We start from the raw sequence: 27,573 nt of genomic DNA, 5'->3' as shown, positions 1-27,573 counted from the left end.
TGATGACCCAAGTAATCATTTGTGAGAGAATTTCAAAACTTAAATCAATTTAGGGAACAAGTAAATACAGAAAGGGCCACGTGGGCCAGGCATGGTGGTTCACACCTGTTATCCCAGCACTTTGGGAGGCCAAGACCAATCCGGGTAACATGGTGAAAACCCATCCCTACAAAATACCCGCTCCCCCAAAAAAATCTGGATATGGTGGTGCATGCTTGTAGTCCCAGCTATTTAGGAGGCTGAGGTAGAAGAATGGTTTGAACCCGGGAGGTAGAGGCTGCAGTGAGCCAAAGTCACAGCACTGCACTCCAGCCTGGGTGACAGAGCCAGAACTTGTGTCAAAAAAACAAAAGACAAAACGGAGTCATGTGAACTTGAAGAGAGCTGGCATTTGTCTCATTAATGATGTTGTAGAGACTGTTTGCTCTCAGTTGTGTCCCCCTGGAAGCCACCATGGGGACCCCACTGTGCTCCTGATGTGTCTGGGGTGATGCTTTAAGACGCTGAGGACAGTGTTGTTCTATGTTTCCCTGTTCTGTTTCACTCCCTAATACTTTACAAAACTGTGCAATGGGCTGGGTGTGGTGGCTCACGCCTGTAATTCCAACACTTTGAGAGGCCGAGGCAGTGGATTACCTGAGGTCAGAAGTTTGAGACCAACCTGGCCAACACAGTGAAACTCTGTCTGTACTAAAAAATACAAAAAATTAGCTGGGCATGGTGGTATGCACCTGTGATCCCAGCTACTTGGGAGGATGAGGCAGGAGAATCACTTGAACCTGGGAGGTGGAGGTTGCAGTGAGCCAAGATCGTGCCATCACCCTCCAGCCTGGGTGACAGAGCAAAAAATCCCTCTCAAAAATGAATGAATGGATGAATGAATGAATGCAGTGCTTTCCTCTAACTTATCTGGTTTTGTTCCCAGGCCATGTCCTCATTGAGATTTCAAGCACCCACAAGAAACTCAACGAGAGTCTTGATGAAAATGTACGTGATCTGTTTTTCTCTTTGCAGAAAACACTTGTTTTATGTTTTAGAACTTATTTTGCTTAAAGTCTCAAATCTGGCATGAATTTTTTATTTCCTTTTGTTAACAGTTTAAAAAATTCCACAAAGAGATTATCCATGAGCTGGAGAAGAAGATAGAACTTGACGTGAAATATATGAATGTAAGTGCACAGTTCTCCTCCAGCCCCAGCCTTGGGCTGCCTGACCTCCCAGCCCGAGGAGAACCCATCCCCACTGTTTACTCATCAGCAGCAAACAGAAGTGGAGTTCGGTGTTGATCATGCCCGGATACATGAAACCGAAAAGGTCCCTTTGGGATGTGTGAGCTGGTTTTTGCTAACATTTGGGGTCTCTCTTAGAAAGCGTAGAGGCCAGGGGCGGTGGCTCACACCTGTAATCCCATCACTTTGGGAGACCGAGGCGGGCAGATCCCTTGAGGTCAGGAGTTCAAGACCAGCCTGGCCAACATAGTGAAACCCTGTCTCTGCACAAAAAAAAAAAAAAAAAAAAAATTAGCTGGGCATGGTGATGCATGCCTGGAGTCCCTACTTGGGATGCTGAGGCAGAAGAATGGCTTGAACCTGGGAGGCGGAGGCTGCGGCGGGCCAAGATCGTGCCACTGTACTCCAGCCTATGCAATAGAGCTAGACTGTGTCTAAAGAAAAGCGGTGGGGGGGAGGCATGGCACCCCTTGTTTGTCCGCTGTTGTTCGTTCCAGCAGGTTTCTGCAGGTCCCCTTCAGGGTGGCCCTATAGCCCCAGTATTCAGGGCTCTTGCCCGCTTCCTTGCTACTGTAGAGAACTTGCTTCTGCCACCCAAAGTCCCTTTCTGCTCACCAAGCCCTCTGCGTGGCAGTTGGTGTGCGAGCTGCCCTGAACTCATCCCTTCTTTGTGGTCCTTGTTAAGCCTGCTGCCTGTCTTTGCACTCCTGGCTGGAATATGTTATCTGATAGTTAGCCTTCAGAAACTCTAAAACATAGACACCTTCTTTTTTTTTTTGGAGATAGAGTCTTGCTCTGTCACCCAGGCTGGAGTACAGTGGTGTGATCTCAGCTCACTGCAACCTCTGTCTCCTGGGTTCCAGCAATTCTCATGCCTCAGCCTCCCAAATAGCTGGGATTACAGGTGCCTGCCACTGCACCCTGCTAATTTTTGTACTTGTAGTAGAGATGGGGTTTCACCATCCTGGCCAGGCTAGTCTCAAACTCCTGACCTCATGATCCACCTGCCTTGGCCTCCAAAAGTGCTGGGATTACAGGCATGAGGCACTGCACCCAGCCAGACACCCCACTTATCTGCACTTCACAGATTATAGGGAAAATAGGGATTTGAATTCTGATGTGGGTCTGTTAGACTTAAGACCCTGAGTTCGCTGGATGTGGTGGCTCACCCCTGTAATCCCAGCACTTTGGGAGGCCAAGGTAGGCAGATCATTTGAGGTCAGGAGTTCAAGACCAGCCTGGCCAACATGGTGAAACCCGTCTCTACTAAAAATACAGCTGGGTGTGGTGGTGTGTGCCTGTAATCCCAGCTACTAGAGAGGCTGAGGCAGGAGAATCACTTGAACCCGGGAAATGGAGGTTGCAGCAAGCCTAGATCGCATCACTACGATCTAGCCTCAGTGACAGAGTGAGAGTCAGTGTCAAAAAAAGAGACCCTGCATTCTTAAATACTCTGCAACACAGCACCCAAAAACAACCCTAAGCTATTGCACCTGTTCATTCTGTTTCTTGAAATCGTAAGTCATAAAACAGCCAGGAGCATGTAACCTAATTTGGTGGCTAAGTGCTTTGGGTGGGACTTTGAGACTTTGGATGGCAGAAGAAAGTTAACCACCCAGCGTCAAAAAGCCTTTGAGGAAAGAAGGAATAAAAGAAAGAGCAGATGTCCTCAGAGAACAGCCATTCTGGTCAGGGGCTCCTCGTTCAAACAGGGACCTTTAGAACAAAGGCAAGACATTAACATTGAATGGATGGGGCCATGTGAACTGAGAGGTGAGGGCCCTAGTCAGTGCGAGAGTGGTGCGAGCTGTGGTATGAGGGTCCCAGCCAACATGCAGATGGTGTGAGCTGTGTGCTAAGGGACCCAGTCAGCATAAGGATGGTATAAAATGAGTGAGGGCCCCAGCCATTGTGAGGATGGTGTGAACCGCAGGGTGAGGGTCCCTGCCAACATACCGATGGTGTGAATGGCAGGCTGAGGGTTCCAGCCAGCATAAGGATGGTGAAATGAGTGAGGGCGTCAGCCACTGTGGGTATGATGTGAACTGCAGGATGAGGGTTCCAACCAGCATGCAGATGGTGTGAACTGCAGGGTGAGGGTTCCAGCCAGCATGCAGATGGTGTGAACTGGAGGGTGAGGGTCCCAGCCAGCATAAGGATGCTGTGAAATGAGGAGTGAGGGCCCTGGGCAGTGTGATGATGGTGTGAACTGCAGGGTGAACTGCAGGGTGATGGTCCCAGCCAACATAAGGATGGTGTGAAATGAGTGAGGGCCCTGACCATTGTGAGGATGGTGTGAACTGTCAGGCAAGGGTCCCAGCCAGCATGCAGATAGTGTGAACTGCAAGGTGAGGGTCCCAGCCAGTGTGAGGATGGTGTGAACTGCAGGGTGAGGGTTGCAGCCAGCATGCAGATGATGTGAACTGATGGGTGAGGGCCCTGGCCAGCATGAGGATGGTGTAAAGTGTGGGTGTGGGGGCCCTGGGCAGCAGGAGGATGGTGTGAACTGGTGTGAGTGTAGGGGCCCCAGCCAGTATGAGGATGGTGTGAACTGGTGTGGGCATGGGGGCCCCAGCCAGCAGGAGGATGGTGCGAACTGGCTTGGGTGTGGGGGCCTCAGCCAGAGGAAGGATGGTATGAGACTGGCTTGGGTGTGGGAGCCCCAGCCAGCAGGAGGATGGTGTGAAACTGGTGTGGGTGTGGGGGCCTCAGCCAGAGGAAGGATGGTGTGAGACTGGCATGGGTGTGAGGGCCTCAGCCAGTAGAAGGATGGTGTGAACTGGCTTGGGTGTGGGGGCCCCGGCCAGCATGAGGGTGGTGTGAACTGGCATGGGTGTGAGGGCCCTGGCCAGCAGGAAGATGGTGTGCACTGGTGTGAGTGTGCGGGCCCCAGCCAGCATGAGGATGGCATGAAGTGAGAGTATCATATCAGGCCCTGAGCAGCCACACACAGTGGAAGTGTAAGCAGAAGCAACTGTGTGGCAATTTGTGTGGCACCACAGTAAAATAAGCACAGCATTTAACTTACAGGCAACTCTAAAAAGATACCAAACAGAACACAAGAATAAATTAGAGTCTTTGGAGAAATCCCAAGCTGAGTTGAAGAAGATCAGAAGGAAAAGCCAAGGAGGACGAAACGCTCTCAAATATGAACACAAAGAAATTGAGGTGAGCTTTTCAGCAATATCTTGTTTTCTTTTGTTGTTGATAATTTGTACAGTTTAAGAGGAGGTTGGCCGGGTGTGGTGGCTCACCCCTTTAATCCCAGCACTTTGGGAGGCCAAGGTGGGTAGATCATTTGAGGTCAAGAGTTCAAGACCAGCCTGGCCAACATGGTGAAACGCCATCTCTACTAAAAACACAAAAATTAGCTGAGGTGATGGCAGGTGCCTGTAGTTCCAGCTATTTGGGAGGCTGAGGCAGGAGAATCGCTTGAACCTAGGAGGCAGAGGTTGCAATGAGCCAAGATTGTGCCACTGCACTCCAGCCTTGGTGACAGAGCAAGACTCCATCTCAAAAAAAAATTTTTGAAGTTGATCTCATAGAGGTGGAAAGTAGAATGCTGGTTACCTGTAATTCTCTAGATAGCTGAGGATGGTGAGTGTGTCGATGCAAGGGGAGGGAGTGGATGAAGGAGTGCTTGGTTAATAGGTACAAACATACAGATGGATAAAAGGAATAAATTCTAGTGTCCAGGAGCAGAGTAGGGTGACTGTAGTTAATAGCAATGCCTTGTATATTTCAAAATAATTAGAAGAGAGGTCTTGGAACGTACCCAACACGCAGAAATAATAACTTGAGGTGATGGACACCCAAGGACCCTGTCTTGATCATTATTACACGTGCCCCATAAATATATATGAATGTCATGTATCAGTTTTTTAAAATAAGCATTTTGACTGAGAGCTGAAGGATGTGGAGTTTTCCAGAGTTAAGAATAATTAGTTAGCGGCCTCCTGCCAAAACATGGGCTTTTTCTCCTGGCTCTGAAAGGAGAAGAGGCTCTCCATGATTGGTGTTACTATTCCCACTATGCAGATGGGGAAAATGAGGCTTAGGTTATATCATATTTTATTATTCCATTTTCACGCTGCTGATAAAGACATACCTGAGACTGGGCAGTTTACAAAAGAAAGAGGTTTAATGGACTCACAGCTCCACGTGGCTGGGGAGGCCTCACAATCATGGCAGAAGGCAAGGAGAAGCGAGTCACCTCATACATGGATGGCAGCAGGCAAAGAGAGAGTGTGTGCAGGGAAACTCCTGCTTATAAAACCATGAGATCTGTGAGACTCATTCACTATCACAAGCCTAGCACAGGAAAGACCAGCTCCCACCAGGTCCCCCCCGAAACACTTAAGAATTATGGAAGCTGCAATTCAAGATGAGATTTGGGTGGGGACACAGCCAAGCCATATCACACATTGTTGGCATTTGAAACTGGGTTTGAACCTGGAACTTTCTGGTTCCAAAGCCCATGGTACTTCCCAGTAGGACACAATCATATCTCTGGAATACAAAGTAATATTTGTGCAAATCACCCCATGGGAAGGTGTCAGCGACTTCTCTTTGCACATGAGTCAGGGACCTCACGGAGAACAATGGTATCTACCTGGGTCAGGTTACAACATACTTTCCTCTCATGTGTTTATTATTCAAATAAAGCAGGCATGGGCCAGGCGCGGTGGCTCAAGCCTGTAATCCCAGCACTTTGGGAGGCCGAGGCGGGTGGATCACGAGGTCAAGAGATCGAGACCATCCTGGTCAACATGGTGAAACCCCGTCTCTACTAAAAATACAAAAAATTAGCTGGGCATGGTGGCACGTGCCTGTAATCCCAGCTACTCAGGAGGCTGAGGCAGGAGAATTGCCTGAACCCAGGAGGCGGAGGTTGCGGTGAGCCGAGATCGCGCCATTGCACTCCAGCCTGGGTAACAAGAGCGAAACTCCGTCTCAAAAAAAAAAAAAAAAAAGCAGGCATGAAGATGGCAGAAGATAAACGTCAGGCTGTGTGCTATCTGATGCTCGTGTCATACTTATGTAACTATTATTTTTTTTTAGTACGTGGAGACCGTTACTTCTCGTCAGAGTGAAATCCAGAAATTTATTGCAGATGGTTGCAAAGAAGCTCTGCTTGAAGAGAAGAGGCGCTTCTGCTTTCTGGTTGACAAGCACTGCGGCTTTGCCAACCACATACATTATTATCACTTACAGGTGGGCATGGTGGCAAATTGCATTGAGTGTATTAATAACTTTATTTCATATTTAAATGCCCCAGAAGGCTGGACCATGGCTCATGCCTGTAATCCCAACACTTTGGGAGGCTGAGGCAGGCAAATCACCTGAGATCAGGAGTTCAAGACCAGCCTGGGCAACATGGCAAAACTCTGTAAAAAAATTTAAAAAACTAGCCAGGCATGATAACATGTGCCTGTAGTCCTAGCTACTCAGGAGGCTGAGGTGGGAGGATCCCTTGAGCCTGGGAAGTTGAGGCTGCAGTCAGCTATGATTGTGCCACTGCACTCCAACCTGAGCAACAGAGCAGGACCCTGTCTCAGTCAGTCCATACATGGAGAGATGTACACACAGGCACGCCCCTCACCTTCCACAGGTCCCCAATATAAAGCAGTGGGCCATTTTCCCAATGAAAAGATTCTAATAGGCCAGGCACAGTGGCTCACGCCTGTAATCCCAGCACTTTGGGATGCTGAGACAGGTGGAGCATGAAGTCAGGAGATCAAGACCGTCCTGGCCAACATGGTGAAACCCCATCGCTACTAAAAATAAAAAAATTAGCCAGGCATGGTACCACACGCCTATAGTCCCAGCTGTTTGGGCGGCTGAGGCAGGAGATTTGCTTCAACCTGGGAGGTGGAGGCTGTAGTGAGCCGAGATCATGCCACTGCACTCCAGCCTGGGCAACAGAGTGAGACTCTATCCCCCCATCCCCCCAAAAAATTAATAAAAAATACATCCATATTTAAAGTCCTTCATAAAATAATGCTTCATCATTGAGAATAGCACATTTGCTCTTCTCACCTGCGAGTCAGCTTTTCCCAGGCGCTCTGATGTGTCCTCAGCATCAGTGTCTTCACCATAGCTGCCACTGAGTCCCCGCGGGCCCAGGTCTACCTCACCTGGGCAATTTGAGATGCTCCCTTCATGGGTCTGTGTATGGGGGTCACAGGCAGTTCTGTCCCAGCCCACAGGCCCCATTCACACACATCAGTACAGCTAGGCTCAGTGATGCATTCATTCCTCTTGATGGTGTTTGTTCCTGGTTTCTTCAACTGAATGACCTCATCACCCTCCTTCCAGCACACGCAGCTGCAAGCTTAGAACCCCCAGGAATCATTATGCAACACATGCCATAATGTGTTGTTTTAAATTATGAACCCTTTTGGGCCTTTGTAAACATCCAGAACTAGCAGTGGTTGAGGCCAAGTATTCATTGTTCTTCATAGTACAGTCAGAGTGTTCCAAAATATCAGAAGCTTTGCAAGAGCTTGAATATGAGTCAACTTCATCTTTGTTTTAAAGTAAAAATACCTTGTATGTAGGCAAATGTATTTTCTATACACTTTTTACAACTGTAAAGAGTATTCAGGACTGGGCATGATGTCTCACACCTGTAATCGCAGCACTTTGGGAGGCCCAGGTGGGCAAATCACTTGAGGTCAGAAGTTCGAGACCAGCCTGGCCAACATGGTGAAACCTGTCTCTATTAAAAATACAAAAATTAGCCACGTGTGGTGGGCGCCTGTAATCCCAGCCACTTGGGAGGCAAGGCAGGAGAATTGCTTGAACCTGAGAGGCTGAGGTTACAGTAAGCCCAGATCGCACCACTGCACTCCAGCCTGGCCGACATAGTAAGACTGCCTAAAAAAAAAAAAAAAAAAAAAATACCCCGAAGGAATGTTCAGCTCCCTAAACTAAAACAGATTTAAAATGAGAACAGCAGACTAGGCACAGTGGCTTATGCCTGTAATCTCAGCCGTTTGGGTGGCCAAGGCAGGAGGATCACTTGAGCCCAGGGCAACATAGTGAGACCCTGTCTCTACAAAAATAAATTTTTTTTAATTAGCCAGGTGAGGTGGTGTGCACCTATGGCCCCAGCTACTCAGGAGGCTGAGGTGGAAGGATTGCTTGAGCCCAGGAGTTCGAGGCTGCAGTGAGCTGTGATCATACCAGTGCACTCCAGCCTGGGTGACAGAGCCAAGATCCTCTCTCAAAAAAGAAAAATAAAATGGTTAAGGCGGGGTGTGGTGGCTCATGCCTGTAATCCCAGCACTTTGGGAGGCCAAGGCAGGTGGATCACGAGGTCAAGAGAGCGAGACCATCCTGGTCAACATGGTGAAACCCCGTCTCTACTAAAATTAAAAAAATTAGCTGGGCATGGTGGCTCACACCTGTAGTCCCAGCTACTTGGGAGGCTGAGGCAGGAGAATTGCTTGAACCCAGGAGGTGGAGGCTGCAGTGAGCTGAGATTGTGCCATTGCACTCCAGCCTGGGTAACGAGCGAAATTCCATCTCAAAAAAAGAAAGAAAATGATTATAGCCAAGGAAAGAATTGCTGTACTAGGTGATCACTTTTGTCAACCGTGCATCTGTACTAGTTTTGGGAATGCAGAGTTCACTTTAGAATCTTCTCTTCCCAGAGTGAGGGCATCCTGTGGCACCGGGACCGTAGGCTGGAGGGTTCAGAGGTGACCTGGAGGTCCTCTTCCTCTGTGACACCCCGCCATGTCATGAGGCAGCCTGGCCCCTTTTCAGGGAGCTCCAGTTATCAGCAGAGTCTTTCTTAGACTTAACCATGGGTCCCAGTAATGCTTTATAGAGTGACACAGATCAAACCTGCTCCTTTCTATACTGGAAGTTTCTTCAACTATCTGAAAACTGGTTTTGTGACTTGCCTTAATTCAGCTAAAGCACCCCAGACCTTTCTGTGGAGCTGGGATGAAGCAGGCCCAAGCAGCTGGTCCGCGTTGCTGCAGAGGGTCAGGGTGATAGCCGAGGGTCGGGTGGTGTTGACTTGGTGTGTCAGGGTGACAGTTGGGGGTGGGATGGCGTTGACCTAGTGTGTCAGGGTGACATTTGGGGACAATAGTGGTATGGGGGCTTTGCCCCCCCTCCAGCACTGACATCAGCTCCCCTGCCCCTCTTTGTAAACTGAGAGGCTGATTAAAAGCAGCGTGACTGACATGTACACAGCTGCAGGGCAGGGCCCCGACTTCCCTTGTCTAACCAGAGTGCTGCTCAGAAAAGGGGTTCACTGGAAGGGCCTGGGGGCCCCTCTGGGAGCCCAGTTGTCAGGCTTGTGGGTGCTGGAGGGGCGCTCAGCCTCCAGGGCTGCAGGGTCTCATCCCCGCTGGTCAGGGTCTGCTCTGCAAAGCCTTATTCGGCCTGTGGTGGGGTATCCCTCGGCACTGCACCACTCACCGACGACAGTCCCTCTTTCCCCTAGATACTCTCTGGACAGAGTCGGAGTCAATTCTCTCATGCGTGAACCAGTCAGAGTCAGTTCCTGGGCTGGTGGCCTGTGTTGGAGGCGCTGCTTTGAGTAGGAGTGGGAGGGAGAAAGTGATGGTTAGTTAGTATTTTGGGGGCCACCTGGAAAACAGGATTCATCCAGATTGTTCCCTGCCTCCCTTTGAGTTTCTGTTCTGGTTCTTAACCATTTACCATCTCCGTATTAGTCCTAAGCTCTGTATTCACAGAGCGAGAGCAGGAACTTTCCGTTTGATTCACCGTTCATGCCCCTCTCAGCCAGTGAGATACAGCAGATGCCCTAGGTGCTTAAACTGCTCCCCGAGTTTAACCCAGAGCCCCCACACTCCTGCTGCTAAGCCTGTAATAGGTTATCAGCGATATGACGAGATGGAATTTTTCTCAGCTCTTCAAACAGTTGTCTTTGTCTTTAGTTTTCTTCTTTTGGATTTGCAGTCTGCAGAACTACTGAATTCCAAGCTGCCTCGGTGGCAGGAGACCTGCGTTGATGCCATCAAAGTGCCAGAGAAAATCATGAATATGATCGAAGAAATAAAGACCCCAGCCTCTACCCCCGTGTCCGGGACACCTCAGCCTTCGCCCATGATTGAGAGAAGAAATGTGGTAGGAGTCAGTTTTCTCTTCCAGATTTCAATTGTGTGTTTCCTAACTTCATCCAGGCCAAATTCGTCTTTGGTGGTAGAAATCAGAAGTCCTCCTTATGACTTCCAAGGCCACCTTTTTGCACCTCTATCCTCATACCTTGAGATGTGAAGTTAGCTGGGCACATGTTTTATACTATATTTGGTGCTATTATCTTTGTTTTGAAAATTTTATTCTTACTGGCTTTTTTGTTGGGTTTTTTGTTTGTTTTTTGAGACAGAGTCTTGCTCTGTCGCCCAGGCTGGAGTGCAATGGTGTGATCGCAGCTCACTGCAACCTCCACCTCCTGAGTTCAAGTGTTTCTCCAGCCTCAGCCTCCCAAATAGCTGGGATTACAGGTGCCCACCACCATACCTGGCTAATTTTTTGTATTTTTGTATTTTTATTTTTGGAGATGGAGTCTTGCTCTGTCACCTGGCTGGATGCAGTGGCACCGTCTTGGCTCGCTGCAACCACCACCTCCTGGGCTCAAGTGATTCTCCTGCCTCGGCCTCCCGAGTAGCTGGGACTACAGGCATGGGCCACCACACCCAACTAATTTTTTGTATTTTTAGTAGAGATGGGGTTTCACCATGTTGGCCAGGATGATCTCTATCTCTTGACCTTGTGATCCACCCACCTCAGCCTCCCAAAGTGCTGGAATTACAGGTGTGAGCCATCGTACCCAGCTTCTTGCTGTTTTTAATTGTAATCATTTCAACTAAGTTTTTTCCCAAGGAAGGAACTATAGGTATCTCACAAAATAAATTAGACACACTCCGATGCCATTCATCACAATGTCAGGCACTTCAAGAAAAAAAACAGGCATCAAGGTATTCACAGTAATGAATTTGCACATTTGTAGTTTGCCAATCTTTGAACCTGGGCTCTCTGTGGAGACTGGGATGTAGCAGGTAGTTTAAACACGCGGGGCTGCTCTTTCTGCCCATCTCAAACACCCTGAAATGTGGCCGGGTGCAGTGGCTCATACCTGTGATCTCAGCTCACTGCAACCACTGCCTCCTGGGTTCAAGTGATTCTCCTGCCTCAGTCTCCCAAGTAGCAGGACTACAGGTGCATGCCACCACACCCAGAATCTGTGGCAGGAGATCTGCGTTGATGCCATCAAAGTACCAAAGAAAATCATGAATGTGATTGAAGAAATAAAGACCCCAGCCTCTATCCCCATGTCCTACCCCCGTAACTTTGGGAAGCTGAACACTCGAGGTCAGAAGTTCGAGAGCAGCCGGGCCAACATGGTAAAACCCCATCTTTACTAAAAATACAGAAAATAGCTGGGTGTGGTAGCACCTGCCTGTAATCCAGCTACTTGGGAGGCTGAAGCAGGAGAATCATGTGAATCTGGGAGACAGAGGTTGCAGTGAGCTGAGATCATACTGCTACACTCCAGCCTGGGCCACAGAGTGAGACTCTCTCAAAATAAATAAATAAAAATAAAGCCTATGATTAAAAAAAAAAAAAAAGCCTTGGGAATCTGTGTAATTCCAATTCTGCATGATACTAATATTAGACTAATACAGAATTTTTCACAGGTTAGGAAAGATTATGACACCCTTTCTAAATGCTCACCAAAGATGCCCCCCGCTCCTTCAGGCCGAGCGTATACCAGTCCTTTGATCGATATGTTTAATAACCCAGCAATGGCCGCACCAAAATCAGAAAGGATAAATAATTCAACAGGTAAGAGATTTCTTTGAAGATACATTTTAAATTTGTTTTAAGATAAGCTGTGAAATAAATATTTTGGATAAATGTGTTGCAAGGTCTGGAGGTAAACAAGCAGGTATAGTGGATACATTCAGCCCTGGCTGTGCAGGCATGAGTTCAGAACAAATACAGGTCTAAACTATGAGATGCACTGATAAGTGATACATTTCTCTGACACTCACCAGTTCTGCACACTGACTGATGTTTAGCCAGCACAAACATACGGTTGAGAATTAATATATTTACAAATAAATGGAGGCTGGGCGTGGTGGCTCATGCCTGTAATCTCAGCACTTTGGGACGCTGAGGCAGGTGGATCACCTGAGGGTCAAGAGTTCGACACCAGCCTGACCAACATGGTGAAACCCCGTCTCTACTAAAAAATACAAAAATTAGCCAGAGGTGGAGGCATGCACCTGTAGTCCCAGCTACTTGGGAGGCTGAGATAGGAGAATTGCTTGAACCCAGGAGGCAGAGGTTGCAGTGAGCTGAGATCGCACCACTGCACTCCTGCCTGGACAACAGAGTGAGACTCTGTCTCAAAAAGAAAAGAAAAGAAAATTGCTGTTGAGTTCAACACCAGCAAGGTAGAGAGTGGCAGGTTAAAGGGGCAGCAAGGTGTATGTTGTAATCATGAAGAATCTGCAAGAATAAAGCAGAAAGAGATCTGGCATTGTTTTAAATTAAAGATGCTTGCTGTATTACTAGCTTGGGAAAACTTGAATGGAAAACGAAAATATATATATATTTTTAAAAGGGCCTGAAGCAGTGGCTCACACCTATAATCCCAGCACTTTGGGAGGCCAAGGTAGGAGGATTGCTTGAGGCCAGGAGGTCAGGACCAGACTGGGCAACATAGTGAGACACTGTCTCTACAAAAAAAATTTAAAATGATCCTGGCATGGCAGCATGTGTGCCTGTAGTCCCAGCTACTTAGAAGCCTGAGGAGGGAGGATCCTTTAAGCCTGGGAAGTCCAGGCTGCAGTGACCTGTGATCCTGCCACTATACTCCAGCCTGGGCAACAGAATGAGACTCTGTCTCAAATGTTATGCATACATATATGTATATATTTTATGTTTTTTCCCCTGGAGTGGAAATATCAGCCTGCGTTTGAATGGAAACGAACAGTACAGCCTCATGAGTAGAGGCTCTGGGATGGGCCTGCTGGAGCTGCTTCCTGGCCCAGCCCAGCACTTGCCAGCTGTGGGGTCTGTCCTGTGGATAATGGCAGCACCTTCCTCCTGGGAGTCTGGCAGGATGGCAGCTGTGAGGCATTGAGATTGGCGATGGGCCCCTGGTGAGGAATCCATAAATGGAACTCATCCTCACCTCATCCTTCCCACGCCTGGGGGTGAGAAGCTGAGCAGCCGGCATGGCAAGACTGACTGTGTTTGCAGTTTTCTTCTTTTCTTTGTGGACATTGGCAGTTGGGTTTGAACCGTGGCCCCGGCCTGCCTGTGCGATTGCAATTGCAAGGGCGGTTTGGCGATGGGGCAGTTTGCCTCTCAGGAGAGCCATCCTGGCCAAAGCAGAGCGCAGATAAACCTGGCAGACGCTGCCTTGTCCTTGGGTCAGGAAAAGAGCCCACAGCTGCAGGGATCCTCTTCTGCACTGTGCGTGGCTTCAGGCCGCGGGCTGCCTCTGTTTCTCAGCAGTCCCTGTCCCTTCTGGGCAATGATCAAGGTGAGGAAATACGACAGGGTCAGTTTCCATGGAAGGAGCATTGGTGGCAAGATGGGCATGGGTGGCTGTCTGGGGCTTGCTCATTGGAACGTGCCTATTGATTCTCATGCTTTGAGAAGCCATTACCGCTACATCCCCTCCAACAGCTACTTCCGAAGATCCCAGTTTACAACGATCAGTTTCGGTTGCAACTGGACTGAACATGATGAAAAAGCAGAAAGTGAAGACCATCTTCCCGCACACTGCGGGCGCCAACAAGACCTTACTCAGCTTTGCACAGGGAGACGTCATCACGCTGCTCATCCCCGAGGAGAAGGATGGCTGGCTGTACGGAGAACATGATATGTCCAAGGCGTAAGTCTGGGCGTGATGGTCCCCGCAGGGCTCCAGACGGCCACTCCCTTCCAGAGCAGCCAAGCTGCAAGTCGTCTTTGTGGGCATGTTCACATTTTAGCCGAAGTGAAGTTTCTGGTTTCGTTCTAGTTTAGTTAGCTCGGGTTATTCGATCCAAGGCTATTTTCTGTATGTCTGTGCGTGTAGAGATAGAATGGTGCATGCCTAGGTTATTAGATCATGTGAAGTCACCTCTCTGCAAGTAGTAAACATTCTTTAGTTTTTTTAAAAAATTTAGCGTCTAGCCGAGTGCTGAGCATCCCAGCACTTGGGGAGGCCAAGGTGGGCGGATCACCTGAGGTCAGGAGTCTCCAGACCAGCCGGGTCAACATGGCGAAAACCCATCTCTACTAAAAATACGAAAAGTAGCCAGGCATGGTGGTGCATGCCTGTACTCCTAGCTACTCGGGAAGGTGAGGCAGGGGAATCTGGGATTGAACCTGGGAGGTGGGCGTTGCAGTGAGCCGAGATGGCGCCACTGCACTCCAACCTTGGGTGACAGCAAGACTCCATCTCAAAAAGAAAATAATAATAATAATAATAATTAGCATTTGATTTCTTGAGGATAATCTGCATATCAGATATACTTTGTTAAAGTTTAGCACATAGGTAGTTTGAATGCCATCCTCATAATTTCAGCCATAAGTATGTGCACAAGTCTTACTGTAACTGGCTTGTCAGTTTTCTAGATAGATTGTTCAGATGTGTTAAATAAAACCATATGAAAAATAAGCAAAAGGGTAATCCAAATCAAGTTAATGTTATAAATACAACATATATTGCTTTTTAGCCAGGCATAGTGGTACACGCCTCTAGTCCCAGCTACTCGGATGCTGAGGTAGGAGGATTGTTTGAGGCCACAGTGAGCTACGATCGCCCCACTCACTCCAGCCTGGGCAACAGAGCAAAAGCCTGTCTGTATTTTTTTTTTTTTTTAAAAAAAGGAAAACTTTTGTTTGTTTATTTTTGAGACTGAATCTCACTCTGTTGCCCAGGCTGGAGTACAATGGCACAATCTCAGCTCACTGCAACCTCCACCTCCTGGATTCAAGCAATTCTCCTGCCTCAGACTCCTGAGTAGCTGGGATTACAGGCTCCTGCTACCATGCCCAGCTAATTTTTGTATTTTTAGTAGAGACGGGGTTTCACCATGTTGGCCAGGCTGGTCTTGAACTCCTGACCTCATGATCTGCCTGCCTTGGTCTCCCAAAGTGCTGGAATTACAGGCATGAGCCACCACACCTGTCCAAGAAAAATTTTTAGCAATACACATTGTTCAGTATATCTGAAAGTCCATATTCATCTATTCAAAGCCTTAATTTCATTCACTCCACACGTGGGCCTTTATGGTGCAGTCTGCCCTGAGCTTTCATCAAGCTGTTCAGGGAGGTTTCCCTGCACACTTGCCTACTGCTGATAGGGTCTTTTCTCCTTCTTTGCCTGCAGGAGGGGCTGGTTCCCGTCGTCATACACGAAGTTGCTAGAAGAAAATGAGACGGAAGCAATGACTGCGCCCACGCCAAGGTAGCCCTGAGTGTGGCTGAGCGCTCTCAGCAACAGAAACCCCTGCCTGATGTCTCCATAACTCATCACCATCTGGCTGTAGCTCTGTCGCAGGCCCTGCCCTCAGCCCCGGCTCTCGTGGATCAGTGAGAGATGAGACTGTGGCCCACGGTGCTGTCTGCCGTGACTTCTCTTGTCCCCGAGCTTTGCTGACTGCTATGAGGAGACACAGCCCAGGCCACCTCCTCTCCCTACTTCTGCGGCCCCCTGAAACTCCCTCCCTGTCCCCTGCACCTCCTGGTCGCTAAAGCCAAGGCATGTGTTTTCCATCCTTATCTTACATAGTAGCCCTTAGCACTGTTGTATGCTTTTTCTGGAATGTTCTCTGACCCTGGCTGCTTGATCTGTGCTCTGTCATCTGCCTCACCAGCTTTTTACACCCTCTTCTGCCCATCAGTTAAGCATCAGTGTTCTTGGGGGTCACCCTGGGTCCATCCTTCCTGCCTGTGCTGGGCCATCTCGTCCACTCCCGTGGCCTGAACTACCCTGATGACCTTCGCCGAGCACCTCCTTGCTGAAAAACCCCAAATTCGTATTCTAGGCCAGATAATAACAGTAGTAACTGCACTGATTCTCTCATTTAATTCTCGCAGCAGCCCCATGAGGGTGGGCCCCCATTTTAAAAAATGAGGCCAGGCCAGGTGGCTCACGCTTGTAATCCCATCCCAGGCGGGTGGTCATGAGGTCAGGAGTTCGAGACCAGCCTGACCAACACGGCGAAACCTCGTCTCTACTAAAAATACAATAATTAGCTGGGCGTGGTGGCACACACCTGTAATCCCAGCCACTCAGGAGGTTGAGGCAGGAGAATTGCCTGAACCTGGGAGGCGGAAGTTGCAGTGAGCCAAGATCGTGCCACTGCACTCCAGGCTGGGCGACAGAGTGAGACTTCATCTCAAAAAAAAAAAAAAGAAAAAGAAAATGAGGTCAAGTGCGGTGGCTCACACCTGTAATCCCAGCACTTTGGAGGCCAAGGAGGTGGATCACAAGGTCAGGAGTTTGAGACCAGTCTGGCCAACATAGTGAAACCCCATCTCAGCTAAAAATACAAAAATTAGTTAGGGGTGGTGATGCACGCCTGTGATCGCAGCTGCTTGGGAGGCTGAAGCAGGATAATTGCTTGAACCCAGGAGGCAGAGGTTGCAGTGAGCCAAGATCATGCCATTGCACTCCAGCCTGGGTGACAGAGTGAGACTCTGTCACACACAAAAACAAAACAAAACAAACTAAGAGTGTTTTGTATTGACATATGTACTGCATGGGGAGGTGTGTGTGAGGCTTGAGTTCCGTTTTTGGTTTGTGATCGCTCATTACTGTCATCCTTGGTCAAGGACACGGAGGATGTTTGGAGTTTGCACGGTGAGACCTTGTCTTATGTGTGTGCTCTTGTCCTTTTTGGGTTTGAGCCCTGCGCCGGTGAGAAGCATCAGCACCGTGAACTTGTCTGAGAGCAACAGTGTTGTCATCCCCCCACCCGACTACCTGGAATGCTTGTCCATGGGGGCAGCTGCCGACAGGCGGGCAGACGCGGCCAGAACTACATCCACCTTCAAGTCGCCGGCGCCCAAGCCAGAGACCGTGGCTCCTGTGAGTAAAGCTGCACGGGGGTGTCCTTTGTACCAGGCTCGCTGCCACTGGGAGGCACTGGCCTGTTCCCACCATGACAACCTTGCTCTGCTCTGCCCCCAGTGGGAAGACGGTCACTGGGGAGGAGGAGGAGGGGTCTTGTCACCTTTGATCCTCTGGATTCCCTTCCTTGTCATGCAGCCTTTAACCTTCTTGACTCCAGCCCTCTGTCTTGTCGGTGACAGTTTACACACAGTAGCCCCCAGCTTGCTAGATTCTGTTAGGTTTCTTCTCTCTCCTGCCTGGCTGCAGTCTTTTAGCCATTTAATCACCATTTTCTTCCATTTTCATATGTTCTGAAGGGAGGCTTAGGTTAAAAGTGCTAACTTCATCTTTCTTTAGAAAGTTTACTCCCAGGCACTCCGTATGTTATCTTTAACCCTAAACCCTCTGTTCTGGGGTCTTAAGGTTAAAGATAACCCTGAAAGATAACCTTAAAAATGCCTCTGGGGGCCTAGCATACCGCCTGGGCTCTCAGAACCGATTCATCCATTCCCGCAACCGCGCATGTCTGCTGGACACCAGGCCCTGCCTCTTTGGAACTTCGGTTCTAGTGATAGGAAGCAGACAATAAAAAATAAACAAAAACATCGAGATAAAAGCCATGCAGAGAGCCAAGTGTGCTGGCTCACGCCTGTAATCCCAGCACTTTGGGAGGCCCAGGCGGGTGGATCACGAGGTCAAGAGATCGAGACCATCCTGGTCAACACGGTGAAACCCCGTCTCGACTAAAAATACAAAAAATTAGCTGGGCGTGGTGGCGCGTGCCTGTAATCCCAGCTACTCAGGAGGCTGAGGCAGGAGAATTGCCTGAACCCAGGAGGCGGAGGTTGCGGTGAGCCGAGATTGCGCCATTGCACTCCAGCCTGGGTAACAAGAGTGAAACTCCGTCTCAAAAAAAAAAAAAGCCACGCAGAGAATAATACAAGGTGAGGTGATGGTGGGTGGGGGGGAATGTGGCTGGACATCACTCCCGGGTTAGATTGGCTGAGCTTGGTGCACCCTGGTGTGAGACCCCTGGGAGAAGGGAAGGAGGCTGGGCAGTGGTGTCTGCACACCTCGCTCCAGGAGCTGTCTCGCTTTGGGTGAAGGAGCCAGGGTTCATACCTTGCGTGTGGGGCCTTTGTTTGGCTGTGAGTGGTGCCCAGGCAGTGTCTCTCAATTATGGGAAATGGTGCAGTTCTGAAATGTGCTCCAGACCTTCACGTGACTCCGTGTGAGCCTTGAGGCGCCTGCGAACGTAGACTGGCCTCAGTGTAGGCTGCAGTGGCATGCTTTGGTTTAGGAATGCTAGCTTTCGAAACTGTATTCAAAATGTCTTTGAGGCCAGGTGCAACGGCTCAAATCTGTCATTCCGGCACTTTGGGAGGCCAAGGCAGGAGGATTGTTTGAGCCCAGGAGTTTTAGACCAGCCTGGGCAATATAGCAAAACCCCTTATCTACAAAAAATACAGAAGTTAGCCAGGTGTTACGGCACATGCCTGTAGTCTCATCTGTTCGGGAGGCTGTGGTGGGAGAATCGCTTGAACCCAGAAGGTCAAGGCTGCTGTGAACCGTGCTCATACCACTGCACTCCAGCCTGGTGACAGAGACCCTGTCTCCGAAAACATAAAATGAAAATTGTTGACAGTGTAGTTGTTTGAATCTGGATGCAGATCAGCTCCACGCCTTGGAATTGGTGGATGGTCTCGTGAGGCCTTCTCCATCTGTCCATCTCCCCTTCTGTCTCTCTTTCTTTGCAATCTGTTTGTAAAAGAACCGGTCGTTTGTCCTGGTGGGTGTCCCCCATGTGGGTTTTGCTGACGGCGTCCCTGCTGCATTTCCCCGTGTCTCCTGTATTTCTGTAGATTGGTGGTAAGGCCTCAGGCCTTGCTCAGAGTCTGTTGCTGCTTTGCTTGTTTGCCTGTTCGGTTTTGCTGGAGCATTTCAATGGTGAGGAGGCACATGGGGACATGTATTTGTCTCTTTGCGATGTTCATAGCTGTTGATGTTCGCCTAGCCTGCTGCTTTGTTAAGGTTGGATAATGCCTTTTAAGGTAAAAGAATCTTGCCCCAAAAAATCCGTTAGTTCTGGGCCGGGCATGGTGGCTCACACTTGTAATCCCAGCACTTTGGATCACCTGAGGTCAGGAGTTCAAGACCAGCCTGACCAACATGGAGAAACCGTCTCTACTGAAAAATACAAAAAATTAGCCAGGCATGGTGGCACATGCCTGTAATCCCAGCTACTTGAGAGGCTGAGGCAGGAGAATCACTTGAACCCGGGAGGCGGAGGTTGCAACGAGCCCAGATCATTCCACTGCACTCCAATCTGGTGACAGAGGGAGACTCTGTCTCAAAAAAAAAAAAAAAAAAAAAAAAAAATCAGTCTGGAATTATAAGTGAGAACGCCAACACTTTGGCCAACACAGGATAGTCTCTGGTGTTATGAAACGAAAACACACTATTGTCAGTGCATTTATCGTGGGTGAAGCTTGGTGAGGAAAGCATCGTCACCGCCGTTCTTACTGCAGGGAACTGGATGAATTGAAGCAGCCTGGTTTTAAGTATCAGTGTACTCAGTAATGACAGATTCTTCCTTACTTAGCACTGGGGAGTGTAAAGGTGACCTGGCTTCATTTTTAAACCTCTTCATTGGCTGAATCATGACATTCTGTCAGTGTCGGGCAGCTGCTAGCGATCTGAGGCTTCCTGCTTCCTCGGGCAGAGCACACACAGCACTGTCCCCGAGGGCTCTGACCTGGAGGGCTGGGCTGGGGCTGCCTGCAGGGGGCGACCCGGTGCTTTGTAGCCTCCACGGCACAGTTGGCCCAGGTGGACACCACTGCCGCCCTTCCCACTTGAGATCCTGTTCTCAGCTCGTACCCACAGGCTTCAGCCTGTCCCCTCCACGGGAGAGATTTCCAGTCATCCTGTCCCCGGCTGCCTCCACGGGCTGCACCCGCCAAAGTTCACTCCCCCACAGACCACTCTCCCTCCCACCTCCACCACACAGACACACACACATGCACGTGCGCGCGCACAAACACACACACACACACACCCCTTGTTTTCAGGTTCCCAGTACACGCACACACACTCAAACGCTATCATCTTTAGGTGCCCCCTTTCTGTCTCGAAAGCTAGAAGGCTTTTCAGTCTTTCCTTTTAGCAGCCTTTCATTTCTGGTTTCATCTAAGAACATTCAAAAGCCCCAAATAGTTAATGAGAATGCCCTCCTTCTGTGGATTCTAATAATTTCAGTTGTCATTGATTCTGTGTGTGAGTCATGATTGCCCATTAACTTAATGATCACTGAAATCAACGAGAAGGCCTCTCCAGCACAGGGGTGGAGTTGACGCCCACAGGGAGGTCATGCTTATCACTGACAGCAGCTGATATTCCCTGGACAGCAGACTTCTGTCAACAGTCACATGGCAGGGAGGGTTCGGCTGTAGGGGAGGGGTGGACAGAGATGAGACCATCCCATCAGCACTCATCCAGCCGGCATCTAGGGGGTGGCTAGTGCCAGGCCTTCGAGACACAAACAGGAATGAGACCCACGCAGGGGTGGAGTCCAGGGAGCACATGATGCCTGGGGCTAGGACAAGGGGAGAGGCCAGGCTTCCTGGGACGCGTCAGGGGAGGCTTCTAGGAGGGAAGCATTGGAACCAAGCTCTGAGGCATGAGCTTCAGCAGAAGCACAAGGCCCAGGCACTGTGGTATCCTGGGGGGACTTAAGAGCTGGGGTTGGGCAGCAGCCAGAGAGGCAAGACGAGCCCCCACTCAGGCTGCTGCCTGAGTTCTGGCTGGGCTGCGAGGGGAGTGGCGCCCCCAGCCCGCGGCCCCTCCTGTCTTTTGTACCTGCCTGCCCTTCGCACCCTCATGGTGCTTCCTGTGTGGGACCTCCCAGGAGGCAGAGGGATTGCGGGGTCTCGGGAAATGGAGAAAGGGAGGCACAGAAGAATGACAGCTGCTCTCCAGGGCCCACAGCAGATTAGAAACCCCGTTCCCAGCCTCCACATCAGTGCACTTTCCCAGTAGCAAACCCCGTGGCCTTCTGCGCCCTGTTATTTTAACATCCTGAGCAGACTACAAAAGCGTTGCGAGGGGTGGTGGGGACCACAAGTCACCTGCGTCCAGCCTCTATGGATGCGTTCCTTTTGTTTTGGTTTTGTTTGAGAGGGAGTCTCACTCTGTCACCCAGGCTGGAGTACAGTAGTGCGACATCAGCCCACTGCAACCTCTGCCGCCTGGGTTCAAGAGATTCTCCTGCCTCAGCCTCCAGAGTAGCTGGGATTACAGGCATGTACCATCACGCCTGGCTAATTTTTGTAGTTTTTAGTAGAGACGGGGTTTCCACATCTTGGCTAGGTTGGTCTTGAACTCCTGACTCGTGATCCACCTGCCTTGGCGTCCCAAAGTGCTGGGATTACAGGCGTGAGCCATTGCGCTCGGCCAATAGCGCTCCTTCTGCTAGACAAGCGACCACGTTTCACCCAGACCGATCCCAGTCAGGAGTTCTGGGAGTGCAGCTGCGGGAAGCAGCCTGCATAATTATCAGTGCTGCTCCATGGGCCATAGCTGGGAGCAGGGAATGGCTGTGTGTTCTGGGCCTCCTGGCCTCGCAGCCTCCTGAACCAGCAGGGAACACAGATCAAGCATCTGTGTCAGGGACGAGCAGTGCAGATGGAAATGCCCCCTGCCTAGTCCATCAGCCACAGGCACACAGGGCAGCAGAGCGCTTGAAAAACAGATGGTGCCACAAAGGAACTGGATGTTTCATTGTATTTATTTTCATTTATGTATTTATTTCATTTTTTGAGATTGAGTCTTGCTCTGTCACCAGGCTGGAGTGCAGTGGCGTGATCTCGGTTCATGGCAACCTCCGCCTCCCGGGTTCAAGCGATTCTCATGCCTCAGCCTCCCAAGTAGCTGGGATTACAGGTGGCCTACCACCATGCCCATTTTTGTATTGTTAGTAGAGGTGAGGTTTTGCCATGTTGGCCGGGCTGGTCTCAAACTCCTGACCTCAGGTGATCCACAGGCCTCAGCCTCCCAAAGTGCTGGGATTACAGGCGTGAACCACTGTGTCCAGCAAATTTTATTTTACTTAACTAACTTAAGTAGCCATATACAGCCAGTGGCTGCCACACTGGACAGTTAGGAATAGATCATACAAAATAGGACAGTGTTCCATTTAAAAACTCGCTCTAGCTGGGCACGCTGGCTCATGCCTGTGATCCCAGCTACTTGGAAGGCCAGGTGGTAGAATCACTTGAGCCCAGGAACTCGAGTCCAGCCTTCACAACAGAGAGAGAATCATCTTAATATAGAGATAAAAAGAAAAAGTTTGATCTGTATCGTGGTGGTCGAGAAGCAGGGACCGTGGCTGAGGCTCAAAAGATGGCAGGCTGCCGAGCGCGGTGGCTCACACCTGTGATCCCAGCACTTTAGGAGGTCGAGGCTGGAGGATCATTTGAGCCTAGGAGTTTAAGATCAGCCTGGTCAACATAATGAGAACTCATCTTTATAGCAAATTAACTAAAAAAAATGACCAGGTATGGTGGCTCATGCTTGTAATCCCAGCACTTTGGGAAGCCGAGGCGGGTGGATCACCTGAGCTCAGGAGTTCGAAACCAGCATTACCAACATGGTGAAACCCCATCTCTACTAAAAATACAAAAAAAATTAGCCGGGCATGGTGGCAGGCGCCTATATTCCAGCTAGTCAGGAGGTTGAGGCAGGAGAATCACTTGAGGCAGAGGTTGCAGTGAGCTGAGATTGCACCATTGTACTCCAGCCTGGGCAACAAGAGTGAAACTCCATCTCAAAAGGAAAAAAAAAAAAAAAGCAAGCCAGGCATGGTGGCATACACCTGTAGTCCCAGCTACTCAGGTCTGGGATATAGCACAGCTTTCCCCAACATCATCAGCTGGTTTAGACATTGTGGTCAGGGAAAGCTATGTTACTCCAGGTGGACAGAAGGAAGCTGACACACACAATTCCAGGACTGTGTTCCCAGCTCTCAAGGGTGCCAGAGTCCCCTGGGGCTTTCAGGTGGCAAAGGCTGCCATCTTTTTTTGAGACAGAGTCTCGATCTGTCACCCAGGCTGCAGTGCAGTGGCACAATCACAGCTCACTGCAGTCTCGACTTCCTGAGCTCAATCAATCCTCTCACCTAAGGCTCCTGAGTAGCTGGGACTTCAGGCATACACCTGTAGTCCCACCTACTCAGGATACAAGAGAGCTGGTAAAGCATCCTAATGTTTTTTAAAAGCATTTTTAGGCGGGGCGCAGTGGCTGATGCCTGTAATCCCAACACTTTGGGAGGCCGAGGCGAGTGAATCACCTGAGGTTGGGAGTTCGAGACCAACCTGACCAATATGGATAAACCCTGTCTCTACTAAAAATACAATAAAATTGACCGGGCATGATGGCTCACCCCTGTAATCCCAGCACTTTGGGAGGATGAGGCAGGTGGATCACGAGGTCAAGAGATGGAGACCATCGTGGCCAACGTGGCAAAACTCCATCTCTACTAAAAATACAAAAATAAACTGGGCCTGGTGATGGGCACCTATATTTCCAGCTACTCGGGAGGCTGAGGCAGGAGAATCACTTGAACCCAGGAAAGAGATCGTGCCGAGATCGTGCCACTGCACTCCAGGCTGACAACAGCAAGACTGCATCTCAAGAAAAAATATATATATACAAAAAATTAGCCGGGCATGGTGGTGAATGCCTGTAATCCCAGCTACTTGGGAGGCTGAGGTAGGAGAATCACTTGAACTTGGGAAGCGGAGGTTGCAGTGAGCTGAGATCGCACCATTGCACTCCAGCCTGGGCAACAAGAGTAAAACTCCGTCCACCCAAAAACAATGTTCTATGTAGTTTTACATACAGCTACTGTCAGTTATAGGCAGTTTATTTTAACCCTGGAATGCTTAGGCTTAGATGTACAGGGAGCCATCCTCCATGGAGTAGCCCACTTACCTGGGAAGTCCCACGGCTGTCTCGTGACGGCACGCTCTAGACCATCTGAGAGCAGGGGCTTCTCCCCAGTGGGTAGGGGAGACTCACTAGGTCTAGAGTTGGGGTCAATAATGATAAGATCTCGCTATGTTGCCCAAGCTAGTCTCAAACTCCTGGCCTCAGATAGTTCTCTTGCCTTAGCTTCCTAATGTGCTGGGATTACAGGCGTGAGCCACTGCGGCCAGCCTACATTTTTTTAATTTACGTATTCTCTCCTGCAGTTCCAAGTGAGGAGGTGTTGGCTCCCTTCCAACATTATAAATAAGCAGACAGCTCTCCTTTTTAAAAGCAAACCCGCATTTTACAGCGTGTGTTCGCCACGGCGTGAGCCCCTCCTGAGAGCACCAGAGCCCGTGTGCAGGCCTGCACGCATCTTCGTTTGCGTCACAACGAGGGCACGCTAGCTTCCAAAAAGATCCCGCTGACTCAGAGCAGTGGCTTTTCCCTATTTGGGCCTCAGCGTCCCCGTTTTGAGAATAAAGGGGTTGATCTAGATCAGAAGGAAACTGGAAGACAAGCCCGGCCCCTAGACGAGGACGGGAATGAGTTTTCACACTGAGGACAGGTTATCAGCGAGGGCTGCTTCTGTTGTCCAGTAATTTACCTCCACCTGGCTTGGAAACGTTCTTTAGAGATGTTCCTTCTGCTCAGGAGCAAGGCCACCCTGCGCTGCCTCGTTCACTCTGTCCTGCCTTCTGCAGTGAGGGCCACCGGCATTCTCTGCTGTGGCCTGAGGAACACGCGGTGCTGGGCGCTCCGAGCTGCCTGGGACCCCTCGGAAAGCCAGATCAAATAGTCCCCCACCCTGGGCACGTGGCCCTGCGGCGGGCACCCCAGAAACTCTGCACAGGCGGGAAAGCGGAGTGGAACAGCCACCGAGCAATGGGCAGTCAGCTGGTGTCCACACACGCATTTTGGATTCTTGGGGGAGATTGGTGGGGGGGGGTCCTAAGATGTGTCCACCCTGGCCGCAGTCAGCCACTTGGTGGCCTCGCTCTCCAGTCCCCAGTTGCAGCCCAGCCCACTCTCTAGTGGCCGCTGGTTTCATGGCCTTAGGGGTCTCCTGTCTTGATAGGGACACGAGACATGCAGCAGGCAGTGCCCGCAGGGCCCTGGGTGCTGGTGGCAGTGCAGTCTGTGGCCCGGAGGTGTCCCCCACTGCAAGGAAAGGGAGCAGGGAAGAGGGCAGATCTGGGCACGGTGACCACTGCAGTGGGCTGAGTGGGAGGTGAGCGGTTAAGTCAGGGATGCAGGGAGGGTGCTGTGAGACCCCTGGAGGCCACCAGGTAAGAGGCGCCGTGTGTGCCCAGCCCCATCCTCGTCATGGGTCTGCTTTGCCGTGGAGAGGGAGGCAGAGAGGCTCCTGCCAGCCTCATACCCAGAGGGAGTGCTGGGGTTTCAGCTCCCTGAGAAACAAGCAGATTAGTTAAAGGGGAAATCTGCCTGAACATGTCCAATACATATTTTAAAGGAAACACTGTATTATGGAATACCACAGACTGAAAAGTACGCGATCAATTTTCACGATGTGACTCCGCATACCCAGTAGGACATTGCCGGCCTCCAGGATCCCCCACATGGTCCATGCCCGTGACCATCCCTTCTCTAAGGCCAGACTCCACGAGCGCCAGTATGGAGATGGCCATTGGGCTGGCCCTGTAGGGACAGTCGCTTGGCACTGTGAGGTGACCGTCTGCACAGAAGCCGGTTCTGGCTCTCCCATGGATGGTGTCTGGTGTTTCTGGTCTGGGCTGTTTCACCAGGGCTGCCTGAGTGTTTCGGGGCCCATGGGCGTGTGCCCTGCTTGTTCCTATAGGGAACAGGATTGGTGGGTCCCAGGCGTGCACAGGGTTGGCCCGACTCTGAGTGGCTTCAAGCTGTTTTCTTAGGGGTTCTTTTCCCCGCTCTGTCCTCCCGACAGGAGTCGGTGCTTCTTACTGCGTTCCTTGCAAGGATTCACTGGGACTGTTTTAAAGTCCCCTAGCGGCCCAGGGGGGCGTGAACAAGCGCTGGGGTGTGCTGGAGCTAGGTAGAGGGTGTTTCTGGTTTCCACTTTGAGAAGCGCCTTCCTCTAGCAGAAGCTGCAATTGGGAGGGACACGGTGTTGGCTCCATGACTCCGGTGGCAGAGGAGGGGAGGGCCAAGTGGAGTCGGGCTTGGCATGAAGTGTGCCTCAGGCCCGGCCACGGCCCTCCCGCCTGCCCTCTGGGCCACGGAAGGTCTTTCTGCAACAGGGTCCACGGACGCCAGTACCATGAGCACACGCAACAGGCACCCTGGGGCATTAATATCATAAATTAGCCTGTCAGCATCGCAGAGCCTGCACCTTACACCAGCAAGGACTTCCTTCAAGCCTGCTGAGGAAGTGCTGCATGCCCCACAGGGAAAAATCACTTTTGCAGCCATTTAAAGCCCTGTAAGATGTGCAAGGCCAGCCAGTGGCTTCCAGTGCAGAAGCAGACACCGGATAGGCCTGGCCGCCCTGCCCAGGGGCTCTGGAGAGGGTAGAACAGGTCTCAGGCCATGCCCCTGGGGCCCGCAGCCCACCTTCTGCCTCGAGTCTGTACATCCAACCTGAATGGAGGCCACCCCAGAGGAGGCCAGGCCCAGGCCTCCACGTCCAGGAACGGCCTGCACTCTAGAGCTGGCATCGGGCAACAGCGGGGCTCCTGGGTCGATGCTGAGAGGTCTGCATGCTTCCTGAGACCCCCGGGGGTGCTGGGCCCCTTCCTGGGGCTGTCAGGACGGTGAGGCCGGGCCTCGGCTGGTCACACGGTGTTACACTGCCCTCTCCTGGACAGCCGCCCAAACTCTGCTCCATGTGTGCAGGCTGGAAAGATTGTTAAACCCTGCAGGCTTTTTGGAGCGAGGGAAAGGAAGGTGCGCGCCTGGCCCAGCGCTGCAGGCCCCTTTGCACTTTGCTTCCATCTTCTCTTTTCCTCAGTTTTCGGCTTCCCCGGCTCTCGCAGCCCCCAAAGCTGCCAGGGTTTTACTTTTACTTCTTGTTCTTCACGTCATCCTTCAGGAGTCAGCTCCGAAAAAGCACATCCAGTCTCGGGTCTGCGCTCGAAAGGCCAGGGCTGAGGACCTCCGTTTCCCCCAAGCCGGAGATGTTCTGTTTGGCACAACTGTTTTCTTCCGTGATGTTGCTCTGTTGTTCAAGCTTCATGTGAAGCTTCCCAAGTTCCGCAGACTGCTCGTCCACAC

At 50.6% G+C, this 27,573-nt stretch overlaps 1 protein-coding gene across 6 annotated transcripts in view; it reads left to right on the top strand.

Moving 5' to 3' along the window:
* The window catches only part of BAIAP2L1 (BAR/IMD domain containing adaptor protein 2 like 1), a 127,645-nt gene that overhangs the window by 96,934 nt on the left and 3,138 nt on the right, over window positions 1-27,573 (top strand). For all 6 annotated transcript variants that reach the window (XR_012515352.1, XM_074390748.1, XM_010344787.3 and 3 more), the window contains 9 exons: window positions 926-987; window positions 1,098-1,169; window positions 4,260-4,397; window positions 6,291-6,443; window positions 10,173-10,340; window positions 11,912-12,059; window positions 13,917-14,124; window positions 15,610-15,687; window positions 17,133-17,313. Coding sequence is in view for 5 of the 6 variants with exons in the window: in XM_074390748.1 (XP_074246849.1) it covers window positions 926-987; window positions 1,098-1,169; window positions 4,260-4,397; window positions 6,291-6,443; window positions 10,173-10,340; window positions 11,912-12,059; window positions 13,917-14,124; window positions 15,610-15,687; window positions 17,133-17,313 (1,208 nt within the window). In the remaining variant the exon portion in view is untranslated. The remainder of the gene's footprint in view (window positions 1-925; window positions 988-1,097; window positions 1,170-4,259; window positions 4,398-6,290; window positions 6,444-10,172; window positions 10,341-11,911; window positions 12,060-13,916; window positions 14,125-15,609; window positions 15,688-17,132; window positions 17,314-27,573) is intronic.

This window comes from Saimiri boliviensis, chromosome 20 (assembly GCF_048565385.1).
Source record: "Saimiri boliviensis isolate mSaiBol1 chromosome 20, mSaiBol1.pri, whole genome shotgun sequence".
NCBI classification, from domain to species: domain Eukaryota; kingdom Metazoa; phylum Chordata; class Mammalia; order Primates; family Cebidae; genus Saimiri; species Saimiri boliviensis.
Note: the sequence above shows the minus strand (reverse complement) of the source record. Positions and strands in the feature narration are given on the sequence as shown.